This window comes from Condylura cristata, unplaced genomic scaffold (assembly GCF_000260355.1).
Source record: "Condylura cristata isolate star-nosed mole 26May11 unplaced genomic scaffold, ConCri1.0 scaffold00019, whole genome shotgun sequence".
Lineage (NCBI taxonomy): Eukaryota > Metazoa > Chordata > Mammalia > Eulipotyphla > Talpidae > Condylura > Condylura cristata.
Window position 1 is genome coordinate 23,757,559 of NW_004567120.1, and position 25,052 is coordinate 23,782,610.

Here is a 25,052-nt window from a genome sequence, read left to right on the forward strand (position 1 = left end):
AGATTCATCCCCAATGAACACAAGTCACCATTATTAACGGTATGCTGCTTAAACCAGCCTTGGGCTCATTGCCACAGGCACTGTGTAGTCTTGTTCAGCATCCACCACACTGGGCCGATGACAGGGAACATGGTGTAGTCCTTCTTAAAAGAGGTTTCCAGGAACAGGACCCTCCCTGGTGGCGCAATGGTTTAGGACACAGCACTGCAAGCTGGCCACAGCCACTTCATTACAAGATTGATCCCCGGCTCTGGAGGTGATCTACATGGTACAGCAGACCTCTCCTGTCTCACCTGCTGCTCCCCTCAGCAGTGTACTTTGACCATTTGCCTGTTCTGCTCTCCACTCTGACTCTGGTGAATCCTCTCACCATCCCTGCACCTCTGGCCTGTCCCCTAGTTCTGTATGCATAAATAAATCTTTTTTTTAAAAAAAAGGAGGTTCCCAGACACAAAGTAAGCACATTTTGGACTCCAGGAGTAAACGGGAGACTAGAGCCCCACAACCCTTTGTGACTCCTGGTGGGAGGAGAGCTGTGCAGTTAAGAGCATGAGTTGTGGAGCCAGACACGGTGTGTGAGCTTGGCCTCCTCTTCTCACAGGGTAGCAAATGTGCCTCTCTATAGGATACAGACTCCCAACTGGAGACTGCTGACATAGTAAAACTAGCATAGGTTGACACAGGCTAAGGAAAGGGAATCTTTACAAAAGTGGGGGCAGGCAGCAATGAAAACAAGGCCAAGAACAGCTTCCCATGGCTAGTAACTAAGGGGTTTGGAACATTGGGCCAGAAGGCTGAAGAGAGAGGTAGCTTGCCCTTACCACACAGAGAAGCTGTGAGCTGGCTGCCCTGAGCAGGGGGGTGGTGGTGGAGGGGGTGGGGGGATGGAGACTTCTCCAGGCAGGTGACCTGGTGGGGGGGAAGCCTCCCCAGGGTATGTATTCCCAAGCCTCACTTTTCTCCCCTCAATACGGTCTCCCCCATGTGTGGAACCTCCTGGAAGACAGAAGACATGGAAAGCTCATTGATTCTATCCAGTCAGGTCAGTCTTCTGAGGCAGAGTAGGGAAGAGTAGATTTGGAAAGGCAAATGGAAGGCATCAGTGAACAGAGGAGGGGGGAGGTGTCAATGAAATACAGCACATTAAACCCCTTCAATGGGGAGTTGCTAGTGTGGAAAATAACTCCTCTGGAGAGAGCTCTATTTTCATGCAGCAGCCCTAATCAATACAAGAGATTTATAACTGCTAGAAGGAAGTGATTTCTCATTAATGAAGAGACTTAAGCAGTAGCAGGGAAGAGAGAGAATCTACATGGTAACTTCCTGAGTGTTTTTTGTTTTCTAGGCAAAAGAAAATGAATGCAACTAAGAGAGTCAGAATTACGGAAACAATGAGGAATGAACTTGCTACAAGTCAGATGATAAGAAAGGGCATAGATACCAGCAATGTGACTGAAGTAGCTCTATATATAGTTGAAAGTGTCATCGATTCAGCTGTTACAATGCTGGAAGGTAGTAATCCTGTTGGGTACCTAAAGGATTGTCTCATTATGTAAGGCTACACACACTTCCTGGCAACTAATCGTTGTATACCTTGTTTGCAGAAGCCAAAAATCCAATCAAAAATATCAAGTGGATCACACATGGTGAATTCACAGCAGAAAGAGGCCGTAATGAAATCGAGAGGTTCATTTTGGTAAGCTAGTTGGCCAGTCCAGCTGGGCATAGAGGGTAAAAAAACTAATTTGAAAACAGAATTAGAAATCAGAAACCGTAGGAGATAATATCACAGGCAACCAGAACAAGTAAAAGAGTTTTCTCATCTGGGTTCCAAACTCAAGATGGGACAGTCTTTGAAGGTAGAAAGCACAACCATAGTCCTGTGTTTGTATCATCCTAGCCTATATTTCCCTAGGAAAAGCTGATATTCCCAGTTAAACAATTTCCCCATGTTGGTGTTCTCACGGAGGTCTTGTGACCTAAGATGTTTCTCCAAAGTAAGTTCTCCATTCCTGATTTTGAATGATCATTGTAACAGAGGCTGGGGAGGGATCACAAGTCTTTTTGCTTTAACTGCCCCCACACTAAGATGTCCATGCCTGTCGATTTTTCTTTTTTCCTTTTCCTCCTGTGTTTGATCCTAACCCTAAAAGCTTTGGTGAGAAGGCCTTGGGTTGCTTTGAATAATTGGTAAGGTGGGTAAAGAATGACTTGAAATCTCTTCTCATTGTACTTCCCCAGAAAAGAGGCCATTTGAAATGGGTGGAGGGAAACTCCCCAAGCTCTGGGTGAAGTGTTCTGCTCTCTCTGTGCCTCTGGCCAGTTCATCAAAACTTATAGCCCCACAAGGCACATCCTGAGGTCCTAGGAAAGTAGGATGTGACAATGAGAAAGGTTAGGGTTTTTGGCTCCAGAGCCTCTTTTTCTCACCATACTCATTACAGGGGACTCTAGCACATGGTGAGAGGGGTGACATGAAGCCCTACTTGCTCTTGGGCTGCTATGCTCTGAAGCATGTCTCCAGACATGCTGTACCCAGGGTGTGTCAACGAGAGTGAATTGGGGCACAGAATAAACAGGAAAATACTCTGAAGTCAGCTATCAAGGGTTAGTTTTCCAGCTTGTCTTTATCTCACTATTCATTTAAGTTGCTTTATATTCCATGTATTAGTGACATCATCCGAACACCCAGATCTATTCCCTCAAAGATCACTTACCATTTGACAACGGTTTTGTGCATATGCTTCCAGATAACTATTGATTTTGTGTCCAATCATATGTAATTGGCTGAGCCATTGCTGTAGAGCAGCACGATGACATACAGTTTCCTGGAAGTGAGTATAAGAAGCATTTACGTAAAAACCACAAAACACAAAGATAATACGCACTGCTAAAGCTGCATGAAAGCTGGCTGCCTGCAGTGATAAAAATGGGAGGGAGTTGCATTTAATGTCACATCTAAGGCTGCTTTAGTTCACAGGAGGAGAAAAAAACCCCACTAAGATGCCAGGTTGAAAGGAAGAAAATAGTAAAATAGAGGCTCTGGCGGGTGGAGAGAGCACCGAGCTGCTGCTCAGGTGGGCTGAGGCCCAGTCCCAGTGCTTGTGTTAGACTGTTCTGACCTACCACCAGTTCCTGAAAGCACCCCCAACCCCTGCAAAATCAGGGGCACTGGTAGGTGATCTCAAGGGACTATTTCAATGGCCCCCATCACAAAGTCTGTGATTATGTCTGCTAAACTTGGGGCTGGAAAAGCAAATGGAAGTCTATAGAAAACCTGGGCAGGGTGGACGGGAAGCAGGCTCTAAAAGGCTGGGCTGTCAGATACCTTCATTCATAGCAAATATTGTTCTATGGAGGAAGACAGCCCCCGATTGCAAAGACACTAGAATCGGTGCCCTTCCTGCTGACTGAAACTGCCAGTTACATAGGCCAAAAGATCAGTCTACTCATTTTATAAGTGAGGGCCTGAGATCTTTTATTTTTATTTGGCCACATTTCTTCCTCAGATCACTAGGCCTGTTTGAGTGCCTCACTTCTTTTCCTCTGTGGACCTCCATTTTTATTCAGGCTTTTTATGACCTAGAAATTTCCTGTGCCACAATAGCCAACACCAGGGAGTTTAGTTGAACTGAACTTGTTGAGTACCTGGAGCATTTGAGGTCTCATGGTTAAGAATTAAGGCTGGGTTATGATTTCTGTGGGCCTTGGACACTGGTAAAATTTGTGTTTTCAGGGGAGAAGCTTCTCCAAGGGTGTAGATGAGGGGAGGGGAGTCTGAAGAATCTGGATGATCCTATTCCCTAGTTGTTCTGACTTTATAGACCACTTAATCCTGCAATGAAGAGTCAGCTATTCACTAATAGCTTGTGAATCCAGCCTTATTACTGTCCTGTTATACCTTTGGGCTCCCGGCTACAGTGAGCAGAACACATGTTCTAATAATTTTCTATTGTTTTCCAGTTAACCAAATTTGCCACCCAAGGAAAGTTCTGGAAGGTCAGCATGTATGTGTGTAGTGTATATGCACACATACAACTGAACATGCACCTCTGCATTCAAAGTTCCACACATCTCAAGTGATGTTTGTATCATTCACTTGTTTCATTTTAGCTCTACCTTTTCTTTTCTCTGCTGGTGAAGATAACTGGGTGTTGGCTCTAGTTTGAATCCCAATCAAGAGTGGTAGAAAGAACTTGAGAGGCAGGGCTATAAGCCCCACTATTGTGCATTGCCTTTAATTTAGAGGATTTGAACACAAGCCTGCTCTTCTCTGTGTGCTTTTTCTTTTGTGTGAGACAGACTTGGGAGTATCGGGACCGGTGGGCACACCACACGGAGTTTATACAGAGAGAAGACTGGATTCACAGCTTCCACTACATCTACTGTGTTGAATGGAGCCCTGCAACTGCTCGGAGACCTGTGCCACGAGTCAGTGCCTCTGCTTTCTTTACCATCAAGATCACCAAAAACAAACCTCCGGTAAACTTCCTTTCCCTGACCTGTTCTCTGTGAGATTTCAGTGAGAATGAAGACTTCTCTTGCCATAGACATCAATGATCCCTTTGTGAAACTTGTAACCATCTCACTCAGTGATCTGGATAATTTGCCATAACAGATTCCAGAATTCCTCAATTGCTGCATTTGACTTCTAGAACCTACTCTCCTGAGTTTCCTCCTGTCTCACTATTCCTTTTCACTCTCAACTGGTTTCTCCTCTTGTCAAACTCTTAATGGTGGAGTGCCCCAAAATTAAGGGCATGGACCTCTGCTCTCTACTCATCTTACTTGGTAACCTCACCCAGTGTCCTGGCTTTAAATGCCACCTATAGCTTACCATTCCCAAATTGCTATGCCCAGTTCAGACCTCTGCCAGTTGAATGTTTACTCACTAGCTCACCTACTGTATCCAAAACTGTATCTTCCAATGTTCCTTTCCAAACACACATACACATATCTACAGACTTCCTATCTCAGTTGATGGCCAAAACCCTTGGCCACCATCTTTGACTCTTACATTCTTCATTCAATTCATTAAGAAATCCGGTTGGCCCTACATTCTAAAATGGCCCCCGATTCCAATTTCTTAGCACTCCATTGCTACCACTCTGGTCCAAGACACCATAATCTCTCACCAAGATTATTTCAGTAGACTTAAAACAGGTCTCTCTTCTTCTACCATTGCTCTCCTTATGTCTCGTCAGGAGAGCAGCCAGTCAGTGACCATTTAAAATAACATAGGGGTTATTTTGTCGTTCCTATTTAAAATGTTCCAATATCCTTCTCAAACTTTAGAGGGTATGCAGATGACTTGGGTATCCCGTTAAAAGGAAGATTCCGCTTCAGATGTCTGGGGTGGGGCTTATGATTCTGCGTAACTCACAAGTGCCTTGGTGGTGGTGATGCTGCGGGTCCACACACTGTATAGGCAGTGAGGGTTGACAAGGTCTTGTGAGGCCTGCTTTGTTACTTCTGCTTTCCCAGCATGCCTTCTCTTTCATGGCTCTGCTCCAGTTGCTCTGGTCTTGCTGCTTCTCAGATAATGCAGATATGCTCCCACTTTTTTGCTAGCTGTTCTCTCTGACTGGAACTCTCTCCTCTAGGTATGTGCATGAACTGCTCCCCCACCCCAAGCTTTTCCATTCTTTCTGTAAAACTTCACCATCTTCTGATAGCTGACATAATTTATTATCCCTTTCCTACCAGAATATAGTCTCCACAAAGGCAGGGATTTTGTTCTTGCTTAAAACAAGGCCTGAAAAATAGTAAGCAATACATACTTGAAGGAATGACTCCTTGCAGCCACCAGGAAGATGACTATGAACTATGTTTATAGCTGGTATGAAAGGAGCCAAAAGATCATCCATGAATCCAGGGTGAGAGCCTCAGAGGAGTAGGGTTAGTACCAAGTACATTGCCTAGGTCACAGCAAACTGGAAAGTGTGACTCCTTTGCCTACCCATCTGGCCCCTGTTCATTGGAGGCCTGGTCTGATGCTATGGATTTATATCTGATCGCAGTGAGCCTGCTATGTCCTATCTTCACTTTATCCTAAACTCATATATTCAGAGTTTGGAACCTGGAGCAATCCAAAGAGGTAAAATGTGATTATTGTGTTCAGATGTCCTGCCGTCAGCTGTCTTGTTTGCTAACTTGCTAGGTCAGAGGTCGGAAAGTCAGGCTGGTGGCAGTAAGCAAGACCACGACTACAGAACACAGAGAGAAAGGGCTCAGGAGGTTCTTGTTCTGAATCTCAAATATATTTGGGAAGGAGGATGGGTAGGGGGTCACTGAGACAATATTACAACCTATATTTTTATGCTACTTTAAAAATGTTTCCAAACCTTGTTCCTCCATATTATTTCATTCCTTGCCATTTGTTTTATGCTATTCCTGAGAGGTAAGTAGATACTGTTCAGTAAACTGGAAGAGAGAAAGATGGTATATGGTTTACTCTTATTAACAAGGAACTTCTTTTTTCAATTTTGTGGATATTCTTAAAATTACTGTTGCCAAAAAGATCTTTTTGGGGAACAGAGGTTTGAAAGTGACAAAGAACTAACACCTATGGATTTTCAAATCATAAGATGAATTCTAGAAGCTTGAGTATGTATATGAACAACTAAAGGAATGAAAGGAATTATGAATCGGCATGATTGGTCCAGGCTGACTGGTGTCTTTTTCTCTTTTAGGATTCACCCATTGATGTCTCTTATATTTTTGAGGGTCAATCATTAGTTCAAAGGTAATGAATATTTGATTTATTTTAAAAGGGTGATAAAAAGATAATTACACACTAAGAATCCAGCAGGCCCAGTCACAGACCATTCAAGTAATGATCAGTTTTCTTCTTTGGACCACCTTAGAATGGGAGAAAGTAGGACTCTATTCTTTTCCTAGAAAAAATTTTTTCAGTGTCTCATTTTACAGTGATTAGAAACTTGAGCAAAAGCTGCTGTCAGAACTGGGTGGGAGCAAAGTGGGGCATGTCTAGTGTTTCTATGAAAAACTTAAAAATCACATGGAATTAAATCACGTATAATTTCCTTTATTTGCTTGGCAGCTCTCTTAAAGAATATTTACATATAAAGCCATTATCTTTTTATTGACTGGGTCTAAGGAATAGTAAAGTATAACTAAGAGAGAAGAACCATTGTCTCCTACCCCAAAAGGTTTTTGCTCAGTAGGAATGTAGCAGAGTAAGCAGGGAATCCGTCTTCTATCTAAAGTTTTAGTTCATTTTAAAAGCTTTTGGTGTGTTTGTTTTTTCCTCTGTAGGCCAGGAATGATTCGATTTCGAGAAAACTGGCTGAGGGAAATTGTCGAGTGCAAACATATTTTACTGGAGTCACTTCCTTTCTAATTGAATTGTATCTGATTCTTAAACAATGTTTTAAGCTTTCTAATTAGAATGCATTAAAAATATGATACTGCACACCAAACCACAGAATATTTATTGAATAATAAACTTGTGGCACATAATTCAGCTGTATTTTGTTTTACATTTTTATTTTCCAGTTGGCAACTTCCATCACATTAGTGTGATCACCAAGTTGTTTTCTATTTCCCCTTCACTATCTGCGTCACCCAGAGACTTACAGGTACAGAGCTGAGTTAAGAGAGCTGCTAAAACCCATCTGTAAGACTAAAATGGATGGGTACTTGGCTTCTTGTTGCCCATCTGAGCCTAAGTCTTTAGCCAGCACATCTCTTTATGGGCACAACTGGAAAACTGCAAAATGGCAACAGTTCCACAGTTTCTAATATAACCAGACTGAGGGGCTTTCTTACTCACAGGGCTCACTTCACTTCCTGTGAGTTAAGCCTCACTGTTAAACAATTCTCATTCTGAAACTCTGAAGCCTGCCACAATGCTAGGGTGATCTGAAAGCTGGGGACAATAAAACACAGACAGGATCAATCACCACCCTTATTTCTTGCCTTCTTCCCAGCCTCACACCAGATCATCACTTGTTCTTACCATCCCTGTGAGGCTATCTTGCCCAGTTGCAAAGTTTTAAAATACCAAAGACAAAGTCACCTTACGAATAATTACTTACAGGTACGTCAGGTTACACAGTCATGGAAGCAAGCACTGGCAGGGAACACAACACTAAAGACAGTTGATGTGGTAAGACTGTGGGTAATTTTTCTTTTTTTTAAACTGTAAATTTGTACAATAAAGGAGAAAGGATAGAACATCTTATCAGAGCAACAGGCAAGATAATTCTTCTTAGAGAATAAAAAATATATTTCAAATACAATAGCCCTCCCATTTGACTTATGGCTCAGGTGGATGAACACAGTTTGAAGGAATAACTCTCATAAACTGAAAATAAAATACTTCTAGCCCTTTAATTCTTCCCTCCTCTTTCCCAAAGAATCTGCTACTGAAGCTGCTCTTTAGTAGATCTTTTCCAAATAAATCTTGATGAAAGAAATGGTAAAGTTCTGAAATAAATTAATATATTTTATTTACTCAACAAGCATTTGTTGAATATCTAATCTGTGAAGGAGACAGGAGAATTAAATGAAAATCCACAATATTCATATATCACCAAATTGTCACATTTAAACTACCTTGCTGACAGAAAATCAGAGAACAAACTCCTTCACTCTCAAGGAGCTGGTAACAAAAAAGAACGTTTTCAGAGAACATTTTCAAATGAAGGTTATTCATTTAAATTTTATTACACAGGGAAGTGAGTGGATTAAGACTCACAAATTTGGGGCCTAGTTTTCTTTTAACTTTTGGAAAGAATAGATTTATTAGGTTAGGCAATAGCAATGATAAATGGAAATCCACTTTAAATTTAGGGGGTCATGAGTGTTGTGACATTCCAACTGGCTGTCTAGTTTATTACTTGTGGGCTAAAAGTAGATAATTTCCTGGAACATATGCTAAGTAGTAAAATTCTGATCTATACTTAGAAATATGATGGCCTTATTTGAAATTTTGAGAAAAACTACTTTAAATTACTATAAGGAGGGCATTTTATAATAGCAGAATCAATTTCCCTATCACCCAGGAAATTAATCTGAGGCACATAATAATAATGCAATTCAAAATAATCTTAACACAAATAGTCAAAGTTTTCATTATCCCCTCCCTTTTCACTTTTGTGACTCAGTCAAAACTGAATACAATAAGGGAAAGTAAAAGATCATTATTTCGTAATTCCAGAATTTTCCATTTCTCCCAAACTGAAAAGTCTATTAACCATAAAAAGGTAATAAAGTAAGGGGGTTCTGTACAAAATGAAAAGTAAAACTGAAAGGCAGATAAAAAAAAAACAACTGAAGGGTTTACCAATGTTAACAATGAAATATTATTACATAATGGCAGACTTAAAAAATGTTTAATATTATTTTTGCTTCATCCTTATATGAAACAACTAAAACAATGATTCATTATATTTCTCCCTTTTAAACTCCTGACCATCGTTTACTCCCCCTCATTCCAGTATTCCAATAAAGATCCAGATGGGCCTTCTTTAGATGGAAAGAATCTTACACTGGCACAGCAGAAGTCTTTCCAATATTTTATCTCTGAAAGAACCATTTTAAGTAACCTATTAGGAAATTAAAAGTACTAATGTTTACGTTTTCAATTCAACAAGTCTCTGGGTTGTGGTTGGCTTATTGGTTTGGGGGTAGAGGTAGGGAGCCTAAAACCAAAATAAATTATTTCCAGGGTAGACTATACAGTGTATTATACAAGTCAATTTTCAAATTCCTAATGGCTAATTTTTTTTTAAATCAATGCCTTCACTTTGTTAACACATGTATGTTTCTATCAAGTCCATTTATAACACTTTTAAAACAGAGAAATGATAATTTCCCACAAGTTCAGTTGGGTTGGGGTGGGGTAGGCATCAGGTAGAATTAACAGTAGCACTGCCCCATGGTGTGAGGGTTAAATTTTTCATCTCACTGATACTTTTTCTCAATGCTGCATCTTCCAGAACGGTAGGATTTCCTATATAACTTGGACTTTTAAACCAGAAAGTTATTATGGTCAATCAAAAATTAACCCAAAGAACTTGCTAAAGTTATATCAATAAGCAGCTTTTTATTGAAGGACCGAAAGAATTAAATAGAAGGCACAGTAGCACTGTAAAGCTCTTCCAGATCATGGCCATCTTTTTGAATGTGTATATGGAACCCAGACTTTCTTTTGTTACTAAAAATGTCTGCTGAGCAACCAGAAAACCCTTATTTGTCATCTTTCCCTTTAGTTTTTCTGTATACCATCTCTCGAAAACTGGCCAGAATCTTGTTTTCTCTCTTCCGCCTCTCTTCTTGGTTAAAGGATGCCAGGGCTCTCTTTTCATCCGCGCTGTAGATCTGGTTCTCTTTGCGCAGCCGCACAGCTTCCATTCGGCGATGCCTGGGGATAATTTTGGTTTTGGCTTAATTTCTCAGCAGTTATCGTCATAGCACTTACTCACTAATCCTTTCTTAACACAAAGTGGTCTATTTAAAAAGTTTTCAAGTAGAAACTGCTTTGTAAAAGGTTAGATTTTCAAGATTTTCATTTCCTTTGGTTCATTTCTAGTAGTCCGATAATGATCTCTGCTTTCTGTCAATATAGTGAATGTCATCTGGCTATTCTTACCCCTCTAGTCTGGCATACTAATTTTAATACCATCTTACTAAGTATCATGAAAAACTCTGCTATGATTTTGACTGGAACTGCACTGAATCTATAGATCATTTTGGTAATAACTGATAACTTTTCAATAATGCCTTCCCATTCATGAAGATGGTATCTGCTTATTTAGCTCTTCTTTGCTGTCTCTTAATAATATTTTATAGTTTTCCCTGTAGAAGCCTTAGGCATTTTTTGGGCAAAGATTTAGTCTTAAGTCCTTTATCAACTCTGCTATGATCATAAATCTTTTTTTTTTAAATCACGTGAGTGTTATTTTCTTTTAAAGATTTATTTACTTTTATGCATATAGAACTGGGGTGCAAGCCAGAGGCCTACAGGCGCTGAGAGTATTAGCCAGAAGTAGAGTGGAGAGCAGAAGAGGCAGACTGATGAAGTACACTGCTGAGGGGAGCAACAGGCAGATCAGGAGAGGTCTGCCACACCGTGTGGATCAGCTCTGGGGTGGGGGATTGAATTCACCCTGAGGTGGCTGTGTCTAGCTTGCAGTGCTACGTCCTTACCTGTTGCACCAACAGGGAGGCCCAATATTTTCTTTTATTTAATTACTAATTATAGGTTGTTTGCTGCTAATAGTAGAAATGCAATTGGAGTTTGTTTAACCTTATATCCAAGCATTTGTTAAACCCTATCACTTATGAATCTTCTGAAGATTCTTTATTTTCTATGTAATCATATTTACAAAAACTGATCGATCTCTCTTCTAATCCTTATATCTCTAATTTATTTTTCCTGTGCTAGTTCTCTGATATAATATTTTCAAAAGTTAGAATTCCAAGATTTTGGAGGTGCTTCTTCAAATATTTGCCTTCAATTTCATTTAAAGATATTTACCTACTTTTAAAGATTTAAGAAGTCCAGAACTCAGTTTGAACTTGTTACTGGAATCTATTAACTCACTCTCCTCATTCCTATTCCTTCTAGTTTATTGCTTTCTTTTCTCTAATTTTACATTCATTTCCCCATCCTGACTTTGATGTCTATCACATTCCTTTTCTGTCTTCATCTCAGAGTCTCAAAGAACTGCAGGCAGACTCAGAACCAGGAAATACTGTCTTTTGAAAATCTACCCAAATGTCACACTCCTCCTGGAGCAGTAGTAATAGCTGAACTAAACTATCTCTCCAGAAGATGAACTATTTGTACCAAAATATAAACTAGGAAAGGACAATTGGAAAGATCAATTCTTTGAGGTTGGAGTCATAGCTGACTTTGAGGCTAAATGGAATACATACTTCGAATTTTATATAGCCCCATTTTTACCAATAAAACCAAGAATGATCACTTAATGAAAATCAATCATCAAAATATAATTCTGGTAGTGAGAAGGAAATGATCTAATCATGGAAACTGACCTCAGTGACAAGTACATACCTGCTACCACTCATTACATAACCTGAGCATTCAAATGATGCAATTTCTTCACTTGTCAATCCAATTTCACCTCTTCGTGGGATACGTTTACCAGCTTTTACATATTCAGCCATAGCTGCACCTTCACCGGGTAGCAGAGCATGGCCATAGCTATGAAGAAAAGCAGAATTCAGAAAAGGTTCTTTATAAAAATCTCATAATCCGAAGACAGCACAAAATAAAACTTTTTTCTCAGCAAACAGCTGAAAAAACAGTTGCTGGGAAGTTCACTGTGAATTAATTAGTGCACACTGTATTGTGACCTTTATAACTAATCTAGTAATACAGAAAAACTATGGAGGAACAAAAGAAATGACATTAGTGAATACAGATTAATGGTTTACAAGTATGAACAATTTATTCCTATAGGTACTGACTCACACTTCTGCCTCCAGTCAATACCCTTTTCTTTTCCCCTTAAAAAAAGAAATAATATACCTTAATTAGCATACTTTTAGACTTATAACCATTAAAAATGCCGTGTAGTAGGAATTATCTATTTTTCTTAAGATATGTTTATTTATGCACACAAGAACTGGGGCACAGAGCAGTAGTGCAGGGGGTGAAAGGCTTCACCGGAGACAGAGCAGGCAGAGGAACTCAGAGCCACTGAAATACACTGCCTAGTGGAGCAATGGGTGGGCCTGGAGAGGTCTGCTGCACCATGTGGTCACTTCCCCGGCTAGGCACTGGACATGCTGCAGTGGCCACGGACAACCTGACAGTGCAGTGCCTTAACCCACTGTACCACCAGGGAGAGCACAATAATTATCTATTAAGTTTCATTCAGGGAGACTTTAAAAATTACTAATCTTTCATTCAATTCGTTGAATGCATCTTAAATACCTATTAAACTCAAAGCTTTTATACCAAAAATAGTTTCTGTTCTTGTGGAGTTTACATATTAATAAGGATATAACTGCAATACAATGTATATAGTATATATAATGTGCTGCACAAAATAGAAATGCTGTGATGACTAAAGGATTGAAGAGGGGCAGAAGTCATCTTCTTATGGATAGAAAATACTGGGAACCTGCACATACCCACTTTCTTTGATAGGGGCTTTGAAGGATGATAAGGATTTTAACAGCAAGAAACTGGGGGTAGTAAAGATAACAGCTGGGAAAAGAAGGCAAGGCATGCTGGGAGAGGTAAGCTGAATGAGGCACAATAGCAGGGAAGTGCACAATAAACACGGGGTAGGGTTATTAGTTCAGCTCAGCTGGAAACTGGGGTGCAAATAAATAAGGGAGTGGAGGGAGGTACATTTAGAAAGACTATAGTTTGAGAAGGTCATTTAGATACTCTAAATATGCTGTTACTCACTTCAAAGGTTTATCATCTTGAGAGGCAAGTGTTTTTGGAGCCTCTGGGCCAATTAAATCTGAGGGTTCTTCAGGTTCTGCATGAAAGATGTTCAGAAACATAGTCACATTTTGACTTATCAGTTGTTTTATTTGTTCTGAGTCAGTCTACCAGAACTTACTTGATCTATCCTTCCAGGGATTCTCTAGAAACTCTTCTTGGGACTCTTTAGAGCTTGAATCACTGGAGTCTTTTCTGCTCTTTTTAGATTTCTTTTTCTTATATTTCTTCCTGAAATGATTATAATTCAATACAATTGACTTTATATTCCTAGGTTTAAGGACATTATTATTTTTTTCAAGGCAATGAAAAACTTAATATGATTTGAACTCTCAGCTTATTTAAACTTTTGTTAGAGAAGAATTTTAATGAAAAAATGTTACTTATTTAACCAAATCATGTTTCATTATACCAAAAGATTCCTAAAAGAAATATAGTTCTCATGTTGTAGAAAGAGAGCAGAAATAAAGCAGTTAAAAAAATGAGTTCTAATTCTTAAGTTGAACATCAATAGTTTTAAGTGTAATGGATTAAATACATCAAATATATTTTAAACCTTGGGTTCATAATGATACTAAAACACCCAGCTCATTATTTTCAAAACAACTAAAACAAACAAACAAAAATTTCAGTTGTCCTGCCCTTTCAATACAAATGGTACTTCAGGGTAACCAAATACTTGATGAGGGTAGGTTCCTTTCATAGAATTATTCTATCAATAATTGAAGAAAGCCAGCCAAAACGATCCTACCGCTATTTCACATTCCCTAGTAAAATGAGGGACCTGAGCAATAACCATCAGTGGATGTTAATATGACAAGAGACAACCAGATATTATCTGCCTCCTGCTACACTGCACAGAACAGCCTAAGTATTCCTGCTGAAAACTAAAACCCAGACTTGGTCAAGACTGTAAGCTATAGGAAATAAAAAAGCACAAATATGTCAAAAGTACACCATAAGAATAAAGTCAGCAGAATACATAGTACAGGGAAACTCTAGTTTCTTCAACAAACTGCAGGAACAACAAGGGAAGGGGAACCTATTGACTTAAGGTGTCAGAGACTCATTAACCAACTGAAATTTATGGAATTTATTTGGATCCTGATTTGAATAAGCTGTTTATAAAAAAATTGCTGAGAATTGAGGAATGACTTAAATATTTTAGGTATGATAACAGAACTGTGGTTATAATTTTATAAAAGAATGAATTTTCTTAGAAAAACATGATGGTATATGCATGGAGTGATATCTGGGGTTGGTTCAAAATAATGGGAGGGTGGGCAATGGAGACTGCCTATGAGTTGGTAACTGTTCCAGCTAACAGAGGATCATTGTATCTTAATTATATATATATATATATATATATATAATTTTTGAACTTTTCCAAAATAAAAATGTGAGAAAAAAGACTAACGATCTGCGTTTCTTCTTCTTTTCCTTTTTCTTGGCTTTCTTAGCTCTCCTTTTGGTGTTATCATCATCTATAAAATAAAGCACATTATAAAAAAAATTAAACCTAATTTGAATAGATAAATATCCGATTGCTGTCCTTTTTGTTGCTACAAAGAAATTAATTCATTCAAACATTTACAGCAACTGTTCAGGAAATGTGTTAGGCACTAGGGACAGACATTGGATTCACGGTAATATTTGGTGATACAGGGTATCATTATCAATCGTATTGCCCTAGATAACAGTATTGTGATTAAGTAGGAATATGCTTCATTCTGAGCTGTATACAGGAAGTTAGGGTGCAGTGTGATATCTTACATTGACTGTTTAGCAAAACCCCACGTTTGGAGCACATATGTCAAACTACTACCTTAACATTCAGGTGGTAAGCGTATGGTATTAATTATATTACTCCCTTTAGTGTTTTGAGTGTTTGAATATTTTGAGGATGAAGGAGGAAAACCTCCATGTGTGTGTGTGTGTGGGGGGGGCTGGTGCTTCCCAGGAGCTCAGCTTGATGGAGCAGACGGCTAAGGAGAGAAGGAGGCTCTGGAGCGCAGAGGCAGTGCAGGGTGCTCTGGGCGCACACAGGGGTCTCGATCCCAGGCTGACTTGGGAGTGTGGGTGAACGTTGACCAGGAAACTCATTTTCAAAATGAGTTTTGTCACTAAAGTAATGCAGGCCCATCGTCAAAATGGGCAAGCCGAGCCACACGCAAGCGCTGCCTGGCACTGAAGCAGACAGACTCTGTTCTGAGCAACAGAAACATAGAAAACTAGGACAGAAAGTGGTTCTCAGGCCAGAGAAGATGCCGCCAGAGACCGACAGGATGTATGAGAGTAAAGGGATGGACCAAGGTCTGGACTGGACCCTGAAGTTATGAGAGGTACTGAAGGATTTTGAGGGCGGACTGACATGCTCAGATTTGGGTGCGAAGAAAGTTGAGTCTCCTAGGAGGAGACCAGGCAAGCCAGGAAAACCAGGTGATGTCAAAGTAAGGGGCACCTTTGTGAGCTGTGTTCCCATAGGAGGCACCCTGTCAATCATCAGCCAGCAGAAGGCACGAAAAGGTGGCTTCAGAGATGTACCACTCCATGGGGGGTGTGGTCCTTAAATCAGCCTCCAGTCTAAAGGCAGTCCTTTACATTCTGATTAGAAGTCACATGAGGCTGACCACTGAGGATACCCACAGAGCCTTCCCTGGGCTGATGCCGCCTTGGACGGCCTGATTTGGCACCACGCATTTTGCAGTGCAGCCCTGACTTGGTTTGGTGTCACCTGCTTTATACAGAACAGACACAACCCATCTGGAGCCATGTGGCTGAGGTCTGACTTCACACTGTGTGGCCTTAAGTGTGGTGCTCAGAAGCTGCCCCCATGCCTGAGATGCCTCCTATACTCACTGTGTGGGGTCAACAGGCACCAGGAATAGAAAGCACCTAGCAGGACCCACCACAGGGTTTCAGAAAGCTCGGCTGCCACTGTCTTAAAGCCTTCTTTTAAACTAAGTTTAAGAAGGACCCATGGGCTGAAGCACTGCTTGCAGAATGTTGGCCTTCTTACCACTGGAGTCTGTTTCAGAATCAGAGTCACTGTCACTATCATCAGAATACTTCTTGTGTTTTCTTTTAGATGCTTTTTTCTTTCTTCTCTTCTTGGACCTTTCTTTTGAGCGACTAGACTTCTTCTTCTTCTTCTTCTTTTCTTCTACATAAAATACAAATAATGACTTCTAACAAAGTATTTCTGAGTATCACATTTATTGTATTTGTATTTTGAAAATTAAAAATTCAATGAGTAAAAGTAAAGTCCAATGTTTAACTATAAACTTTTAAACTTCTTTAAAAAAAAAAAGGCTCTGTATTTTAAAACTACCTTCTGAAGTAGAAGCTGAAGTAGTACTTTTCTTTGGTTCTTCATCCTCTACTGGTGTATGTTCATCAGAGCTGAATTTAAAGAAAGTGGTAGTAAGAATCAAGAAAGTGATGAAATGTGAACCACTGAGTATAAAAATATAGGCTTAAAATTTTTAGTAACAAATTGATTGTCCAAGAACCATTAAAAACAAACAGTGGCCTGCTCCGTAAGAAGACTGTCCAAGGGTCTACCACCCCCTAATAATATGATAATCAAGTGTGTGGTTACTGCTTTAGAATTTACAAAGGGCTACTGTGTCATTGTGATTTAGCATAACAGATATTTGGTCTTCATCTCTACTTTTGGCAGAACTAAAAACTATAGAATTTCTGAAGTAATGAGAGCTTTGCTAATGAGACAACATTTTGAAAGTGCATAAGGTTGGGAGCTGCTTGCCAGTGGAGTCAAACTTTGAGTAGAGGGTTGGACTTTCAGTCCCACCTCTACTGAGCACACACATACCTCCTCTACTGAGCACACACATACCTCCTCTACTGAGCACACACATACCTCCAGGGAGGGAAAAGGCGCTGGAGGCTGACAGGGCCATAATTAATCATGCATGCCTAGGAAATGAAGCCTCCATAAAAATGTAAGAGGACAGGGTTCTGATAGTGCCAGGCTGGTGATGAATGGGAGTGCAGGGAGCTGGGAGAGAGGTGCTCACATAATACAGAAACTATGTGCCACTTCCACATATCTTGCTCTGTGCATTTCTTCCATCAGGCTGTTCCTAAATTATATCTTTCTAATGAATAAATCCAGTAAGTAAAATGTTTCTCTGAGTTCTGTGAGCTGTTCTAATAAATTAATCCCACCTTGGGTGGGGACTGTGGAACAGGCAGTTGGTAAGAGGCACAGGTAACAATATGGGCTTGTCACTGGTATCTGAAGTCTAAGGTTGGGATCATGGGAATCTTCAGTCTGTAGTCAATTGGTCAAAAGCACAAATAATATGTTGGGCTTTCAACTAGCTTCTGAAGTAGAGGGAGTTCTTGGGAGACTGAGCCCTTTACCTGTAAAATCTGATGCTGTTTCCAGTAGGTAGAGTCAGAAATGAATTAAATTCTCCAACATGCAATTGCTTGTTGGTATGGGGAAATGTCCACACATACCTACTGTGGAAGTGTATTCAGGAACTGTTTCAGTTATTCAAACTGGAAGTAGCATGTAAGCTTTACATTTTCAGAAGAACCCACAGGGCAAATGTAGGGAGGGGGAAGTATAATGAAAGATGAGAGAAGATGGAGATGAGAATGCTGAGGGAGGGCTCCTCACTCTATTTGATGGGCTGACAGACATGTGGTAGATCAGGGGATGTTCTGTCTCCCAGAGCAAGGAGAACCTACTACCTATAAGATTTTATCTGTTGTAGAGAATTCTGAAAAGTGAGTATTATTAAAAATCTGTAATAGTTTTAAGAAGGGAATTCTTATATCAGAAAACCTTTTCCTCTGAAGATCACATCTGGAATAATTTTGGTATTGCCCATAAAATTGTTTTCAACTACAATTATTTGAGCTCAGATTTTTTGAGCATTTTCCAAAGAAAATTTCTTCATCAAGCTCTCAGCTGTTAGGCAGAGCCAGATCAACACGCCATCATTCAAACAGAGGATTTGGACATTTTTGGGCTTCCCTGTATGCCAAGCACTGTTCTAGGCATCATGTACTCATTCTGCACAATGACTCTTTTGGGAGAGCGGTTAACTGAGGTTCAGCAGAGAGGTCATGTGCCACACAGTAGGGGAGCTGAGCCTCAGAGGGGCCCAGGGAAGCTCCACAGCATTCAGCCCTGTGGCCAAAAACAGAGAGAAACTCCTGCCACCTTGCATACACCCACTGTTCCAGCTGGGATACCAAACAGCATGGGGTGCAAGGCCCAAGCTTGGGGCTTGGTCTGCTCATGTGCATAAATAATGGTGGGTTGCTCATAGCAGCTCTGCATGCCTACCTGCTCTGGGCTTGCCCACCACAGAGAAGAGCCAGGTGGCTGCCACGGCACCCACTAGGTCACCATGCAAGTCGCTTCTGTGCCCTGTGTCACCACCCTCTCCCCACCCTCTGCAGATGCTCATAAGAACAAATTTCTGGTAGTAATGTTCTATTACTCTGGCAGAAATGGCAAGTATAACTTTCAAACATATTATCTCAAATTAAGCTAAAGTAGACAAAAAGGGGAGAGGGGAAGTGATCAAGAGAAAAGAAATAAAGAAACAGAAGCTTTAATTTTCCAGATACTATTGGATACAGGGAAAATAAAACTATGCAGGCATATTAATTAAAAAATGTCCTTTGTAGCACTAATATTTGGTATTGGGTTCACTGAGAAGTAATAATTCAAAACTACAGAAATATATTAAATATGTCGGGTTTATAGTATACTAATTATGTATGTCCCATGTTTTAAAAATTTAAAGGATAAATCACGAGAAAGTAGACTCAGAAACAGGAAAGAAGAGACTTATGAATAACACCAAAGAGAAAAGAAAATAGAAAAACATTAGACATTTAAACAGTATTGGATATAGGAAAATTACCTAAACAAAACCATACTATTTCTATTTCACATTAATTAAAAAAAAAATCCCTTGGTGATGCTAACATCTGACATGCAAAGTCATATAATATAAATATATTTGTTTTTATCCCAGAACCTGTCTATGATAGGAAATTAGCACACCATGAATTACAACTTAAAGAGAATTAGCACTTCAGAGCTAATACCCACTAGCAACATGTCTTCATTCTTAGGTATGTACCATGTCTTTAAAACTTACAGAGTGAAAGAGCATAAATGACAAAGAAAAAAATGTGAGTTGTAAAGTTTTTTACTTTACAAAAAATTTTGACATTCAACATGTGGATTGAAACAAATTTAAAAAATACATTCATTAGTCACTTACTCTGGTTCTGGGTTCTTTGGAGAAAGTCCCCATACTTCAGGAGCTCCCAATTCTCCAATCCTCTCTCTCTCACTTAATCTCCTAGAAGAGAAGGGCATGCCAATTACAATTCCATGAATAAATTCTGTTTTCTTAAATGCATGACATTTTAAACTTTAGCAAAAACTTGGCCGACATGTAAATACAACACTTGCGAACTGATGTTCTGCTCCTTCCCTCAAATGGTGCAGACTCCAGACAGCCCGAGCAGCTGGCCAGAAATGGCGGGAGCCAGCGAGTGCACCCCCTTCTGCTGTCATGACCTAGCTCCTAATGCTCATGTCACCTTCTGCCATAGGTGACAGCAGCAGTTTTACATTTATGTATAAATTTGAAATAACATTTATGTAAACATATTTCTGAAAGTAAGGTCTCGAGTCTTGATTTGATCAAGAATTTGGTTTTTCAGAAACCCAGGATTTAATATCGAAAATAAAAATGAAGGACTAGAAGTAGAAAATAAAGGGATCCCTGAGAATGAAAGAAAAAATAATAACAAAAACGATTCAACAAGGTACAGAGTTTGTTTTGCCTTTTGCTTCTTTTTGGAAAAGAATTACATTCTCTATCTACTCTTGGAAGATAGTTGTTTTGTGGTTTTTTCCTTCTAAGTTCCTGCTACTATTAAAAAAAGAACTAAGGCTCAGTTCTTCAAAGTTTAGCTGCCCGTGACTCCATTTGTTAAAAAAAAAAAAAAAAACTTACAAAATAAGTATAATTGGTTTGATTGCTTGGATAATTTTTTTTTTACTTCTTTATTTCTTTATTTAGGGGAAAATGTATTATAGTTATGCAGCATCAGAATCAGGTTTCCCAGCCCTCCTTGGTGGTGCAACAGGTTAGGATGCAGCACTGCAAACTAGCTGCAGCTGCTTCAGTGCGAATTTTTGATCTCAGGCCCTGGAGGTGACTACATGGCATGGCAGAACTCTCCTGGCCCACCTGCTGCTCCCCTCAGCAGTGGACTTCGTAGATCTGCCTGTTCTGCTCCCCACTCTGTCTCTGGTGAAGCCTCTCACTGCCCCTGCACCTCTGGCTTATACCCCAGCTCTGTATGAATAAGTAAATCTTCAAAAAAAAATTGGGTTTCCCACTTGAAACAGACACTATGGCAGGGGAATGACTTATAAGCAGACTTGGAACACATGTCCTGGGGGAGGCATAATAGTACATGAGACCATACAGTCAGTTTCTCGTTTCTGTTGTTACTTGGCTTTCTCTGTACTCTTAAGATAAAGTTATTTATCTTCTAAATGTACAAATTTCTTTTTTTAAAAAATTATTTATTTATACATACAGAACTGGGGTATAGGCTAGAGGTGCAGGGGCAGTGAGAGGATTCGCCAGAGACAAAATGGGGAGCAGAACAGGCAGATCTACGAAGTACACTGCTGAGGGGAGCAGCGGATGAGACAGGAGAGGTCTGCACCATGTGGGTCACCTCCCTGAATGGGGATCCAACTTATGCTGCTATGACTGCAGCTAGCTTTGTAGTGCTGCGCTTTAATGTGTTGTGCCACCAGGGAGGCCCCAATATGGACTGTTCTGACAGATTCTCTGCCCATGCACCAAATACTAATAGCAATTACTGAAGGATCATTTATTATGTTACGGACACTAAATCATTACAACACTAAAAACCTTTTTGTTAATTTTATCCCCTTTCACATGGTAAAGAAGGAAGCAAAGAGAGAAGATCACAAGTCTACAAGTAGCAAAGCACTTCTTAGGAAGTTGGATTCTGGAGTCAGCCCTCCATCACTATGCTTTATGACCTTCCGCTGCTGAAAGGAAAATAATCTTGAAGTCACCTCCCACCTGTTTGAAACTTAACCTAACCCCTCCGTGCCTATAGTTTTAAATTTCTTGTTCTTTTTTTAAATTCATAGTGCATGTAAAAGCACTTATTACTGTGCCTAGCATATAGTTTAATACTTAATAAACACTAGCTATCAAGACCTACACGATTGGACGGAAAAAAGACTTTTAGTGATGCATACTCTACTATGAACAAATGTTGATATGTAAATCTGTACACTTGAAGTCTGTGTAACAAACCAACATACTTCAATTAAAAAACAGATATACCTGGCCCTCCCTTGTGGCGCAGCGGGTTAAAGCACAGCACTAAGAAGCTCAAGCCAATTCAACATGAGTTCGATCCCCGCCTGCCCCGGAGGAGATCCACATGGCGCGGCAGACCTCTCCTGACCCGCCCGCTGCTCCCCTCAGCAGTGTACTTCCTCCATCTGCCTGTTCTGCTCCCCACTCTGTTCCTGGTGAATCCTCTCACCCTCCACATCTCTGGCCTGTACCCCAGTTCTGTATGAATAAATAAATCTTTTAAAAAAAAAAACAGATATACCAGTATTTATAACCATTTTTCTTTCTCAAACTATCCATTTTTTCACTCTAATACTCATTATAAACCTGATCTCATTCTGACCTCATGGTAAAGATTGAGTTAATTTGTATCCATATGTAAAAGAATGAAATTACACCACTATTTCACACCATCCACAAACATTAACTCAAAATATGTTAAAGACTTGGATGTTGGGCCCTCAGTGCTGGCACACGGGGTTAGAGCGCAGCATTATGAGATTGTGCACAGCCACTGCGCACAAGTTCGATGCCCATCAGGGAGGTAATCCACATGGTGAGGCAGACCTCTCCTGTATGACCCGCTGCTTCTTCCCCTCAGCAGTGTATTTCAGTGGCTCCGACTATTCTGTTCCCCTGTCTCTGGCCGGTCTGCTCACTCACTGTACCTGTGGCCTGTACCCCAGTTCTTGTGTGCATAAGTAAATATTCTTTAAAAAGTCTTGGATGTTAAGACCCAACACCATAAAATATAATACACAGAAGAAAACAGACAAAATACTACATGACATAAGTTTTAGGGATGTCTTTGGGGTTTCAACTGTAATAGCAAGGCAGAAATGAGACTTTGCCAAGCTAAAAAGCTTCTAGAAGCACAGTGAAATAAAATATCATTAAAATGAAAAGACACTCTAGTGAATGTGAGAACATATCTGCACATCATATACCTTAAAAGAAACTAGCATCCAAAATCGACAAAGAATTAAAGAGAAAAATATCAGATCAATAATGTTCCCTCACCTAGTTTAACCAGTGCTATTATTAAAAGGTATTGACACACATATAAAGAACTATATAAATAAAATTGACATTAGCAAAAAGATTGAGTCCATTTAATAAGACCTGTCTCACCTTAGCCTAATTTACAGTTTAGCAGATCATGTTTCCTACTTTTATTCAATCATCATCTCAGAGGTTATCTCCCATCCAACTTAAACCTTTAGTCTCAAACCTTCCCTTCCTGCTACATTTACTTAACCTGTTATGCCAAACCTGTCTAATTATCCAACAATGACTGCGCCCCTACATGCTAGGCACTGAGAATTTTGTGATCAACAGGGATTCTTTTTCCATGAGCTAACTCACAGTAGTGGGAGAAAACATGCTCACGAATGATAACGACAAAATCATGTAAATATTCTATTTCCGGGCTCTTGGCCATGCCCACTACAAAGCCAGGAATCAGAAAGGTAGCAGGAGAGTAGGACACTGTATAAAGGAGCCTGAGGATGACTGAAAACCTAGCGCAAGAAAAAGGGCAATAAGGTGTTATGGATGACTTGAAGGGACAAACATGGGTGCAAGGCAGGTGGAGAGAGTGAAATGTGAATAGTCAGAATGAGATGAATGATAAAATCAGACCCCGAAGGCAAGTGGACTCGTGCAAGGGAAAGTGCATTAGTTTCACTCACTTCTGCCGCAGGCTCTCTTCCCTCTCCTTGTCCAGGAGGCTAGGCCAAGGTTTGTCGCTCCCATAGGGGCGCGAATAGCCGCCATAATAGGCAGACGAGGCAGAAGCAAATGGGGCACTCCGCTGTATTGAGGACCGCTCTCGAGAGCGCGACCGCGAGCGAGATCTGTAGGACTGGTTTCGGGAGCCTTGGCTGAGGCCACTCAGCTGATGGCTGAGGCCATTCCGGTCCCCGGACCGAGAGCAAGAGTGCGAGCGAGAGCGGCGGCCCCGCGGAGAGCGGGCGGACTTGCTGGGTTTAGGGCTCCTGGACGAACTACGTCGCTTTCCCCCAAAGCCCGAGGCCTCCCCCTCCGGGCTGCGCGAGCCAGACACCGGAGCCATCTCAGCCGCGGGGTCCACCAAGCCACGGGAGAAGGGGGCGCTCTCCCGAGCCTGGCAAGATCTCCGTTGCCTTGGCTCCCAGAACCTAGGGCCGCGCCACCACCCGAACCAGAAAAAAAAAAAAAAGCCTTGGAAACACTTCCGGGTACGTCTGCAAATCTCTTCCCCAAGCCTAGGCGGTCCTCTTGCCAATGAGAAGGGATGTGTGTGCTGTTATAAAGCCGATAGGGCAACCGAGTTCACGCATCCTTTCAGTTCCGAGTGAGGCTGCTCAAATCTAAACTGGATTAGAGGTTGAGTTCTTTGTTCAGCCTTGAATAGACTAAGAGGACTACGGACCTCTGACGGTAGAACACTTCACTGAACGGCTGTCGGAACAAGAGTCCTGTCACTTTATAATATGGGCTTACGTGCGAATATGTATATATACATATGCATACACCAAATTATATATTAATGTATTATACGGACCATTATATGTGTGCTTCTCTTTTCCACTATTAAGCAAAATAAGGAGGGTTTATCGAAACTGTAAGCTATGATGTCTAAATCCCGTATTTGTTAAAGGACACCCATTCTGTGTTAATGAGTTGAACCTCATAAACTCCATTTATGTTTTTAGCCAAGAGAAAAACTGTGTATTTCTTCCTCAGCCATTCATCTCTGTCAACGGGCACTAGCAATAGGAATTTTTAATCACTTTAGTGTTCAACTCTTTAAACTAGTTCTTTCATATAAGTCAGCAGTGCATAGTTAATGGTTATTATTTCTATTCACGTTATATTTTTATATGAAAACCTTCAAACTAATTCTATCGAGTTTAATTTAAATTTTTTAAAGATTTATTTATTTATTCATACAGTACAGGCCAGAGATGCGGAGGGTGAGAGGATTCACCAGGAATAGAGTGGGGAGCAGAACAGGCAGATGGACAAAGTACACTGCTGAGGGGAGCAGTGGGCGGGCCAGGAGAGGTCTGCCACGCTATGTGGATCACTTCTGGGGCAGGTGGGGATCGAACTCATGCGGAAGTGGCTTAAGCTTCCCAGTGCAGTGCTTTAACCCTCTGCACCACCACGGAGGGCCTAATTTAAAATGTTTTTTA

At 40.5% G+C, this 25,052-nt stretch overlaps 2 protein-coding genes across 3 annotated transcripts; one reads left to right on the plus strand and one right to left on the minus strand.

Annotated features, from left to right (window-relative positions):
• Positions 1-1,391: 1,391 nt before the first annotated feature.
• Positions 1,392-7,387, plus strand: AKAP14 (A kinase (PRKA) anchor protein 14). The gene is made up of 5 exons (XM_004685936.2): positions 1,392-1,512; positions 1,605-1,696; positions 4,303-4,482; positions 6,693-6,745; positions 7,279-7,387. Exons 1-5 carry the CDS (start codon positions 1,392-1,394, stop codon positions 7,361-7,363), a joined length of 531 nt encoding a protein of 176 aa, XP_004685993.1. The 3' UTR covers positions 7,364-7,387.
• Positions 7,388-9,356: 1,969 nt separating this feature from the next.
• Positions 9,357-24,079, minus strand: NKAP (NFKB activating protein). Of its 2 annotated transcripts, none has more exons than XM_012727252.1 (9): positions 23,565-24,079; positions 19,732-19,812; positions 16,785-16,855; positions 16,473-16,613; positions 14,871-14,937; positions 13,575-13,684; positions 13,415-13,490; positions 12,047-12,196; positions 9,357-10,390 (listed from the first exon to the last, which is right to left on the minus strand). In XM_012727252.1, the coding sequence occupies exons 1-9, from the start codon at positions 23,945-23,947 to the stop codon at positions 10,216-10,218; spliced, it is 1,254 nt and encodes a 417-aa protein (XP_012582706.1). In that variant the 5' UTR covers positions 23,948-24,079; the 3' UTR covers positions 9,357-10,215. The 2 variants fall into 2 exon arrangements, with proteins under 2 accessions (XP_012582706.1, XP_004685814.1); XM_004685757.2 differs by having other exon boundaries at positions 16,473-16,616.
• Between the last annotated feature and the right edge of the window lie 973 nt (positions 24,080-25,052).

Excerpts from the sequence above, each read along its gene's own strand:
- AKAP14 (XM_004685936.2), top strand. The coding sequence starts at position 1,392 with ATGAGGAATGAACTTGCTACAAGTCAGATGATAAGAAAGGGCATAGAT. Across the intron at positions 1,513-1,604 it reads AGCTGTTACAATGCTGGAAG|AAGCCAAAAATCCAATCAAA; the intron begins GTAGTAATCCTG and ends CCTTGTTTGCAG. Across the intron at positions 1,697-4,302 it reads AAATCGAGAGGTTCATTTTG|ACTTGGGAGTATCGGGACCG; the intron begins GTAAGCTAGTTG and ends TGTGTGAGACAG.
- NKAP (XM_004685757.2), bottom strand. The coding sequence starts at position 23,947 with ATGGCTCCGGTGTCTGGCTCGCGCAGCCCGGAGGGGGAGGCCTCGGGC. Across the intron at positions 14,938-16,472 it reads TTCTGAAACAGACTCCAGTG|ATGATGATAACACCAAAAGG; the intron begins GTAAGAAGGCCA and ends TTTATTTTATAG. Across the intron at positions 13,491-13,574 it reads TCCCTGGAAGGATAGATCAA|AACCTGAAGAACCCTCAGAT; the intron begins GTAAGTTCTGGT and ends TCTTTCATGCAG.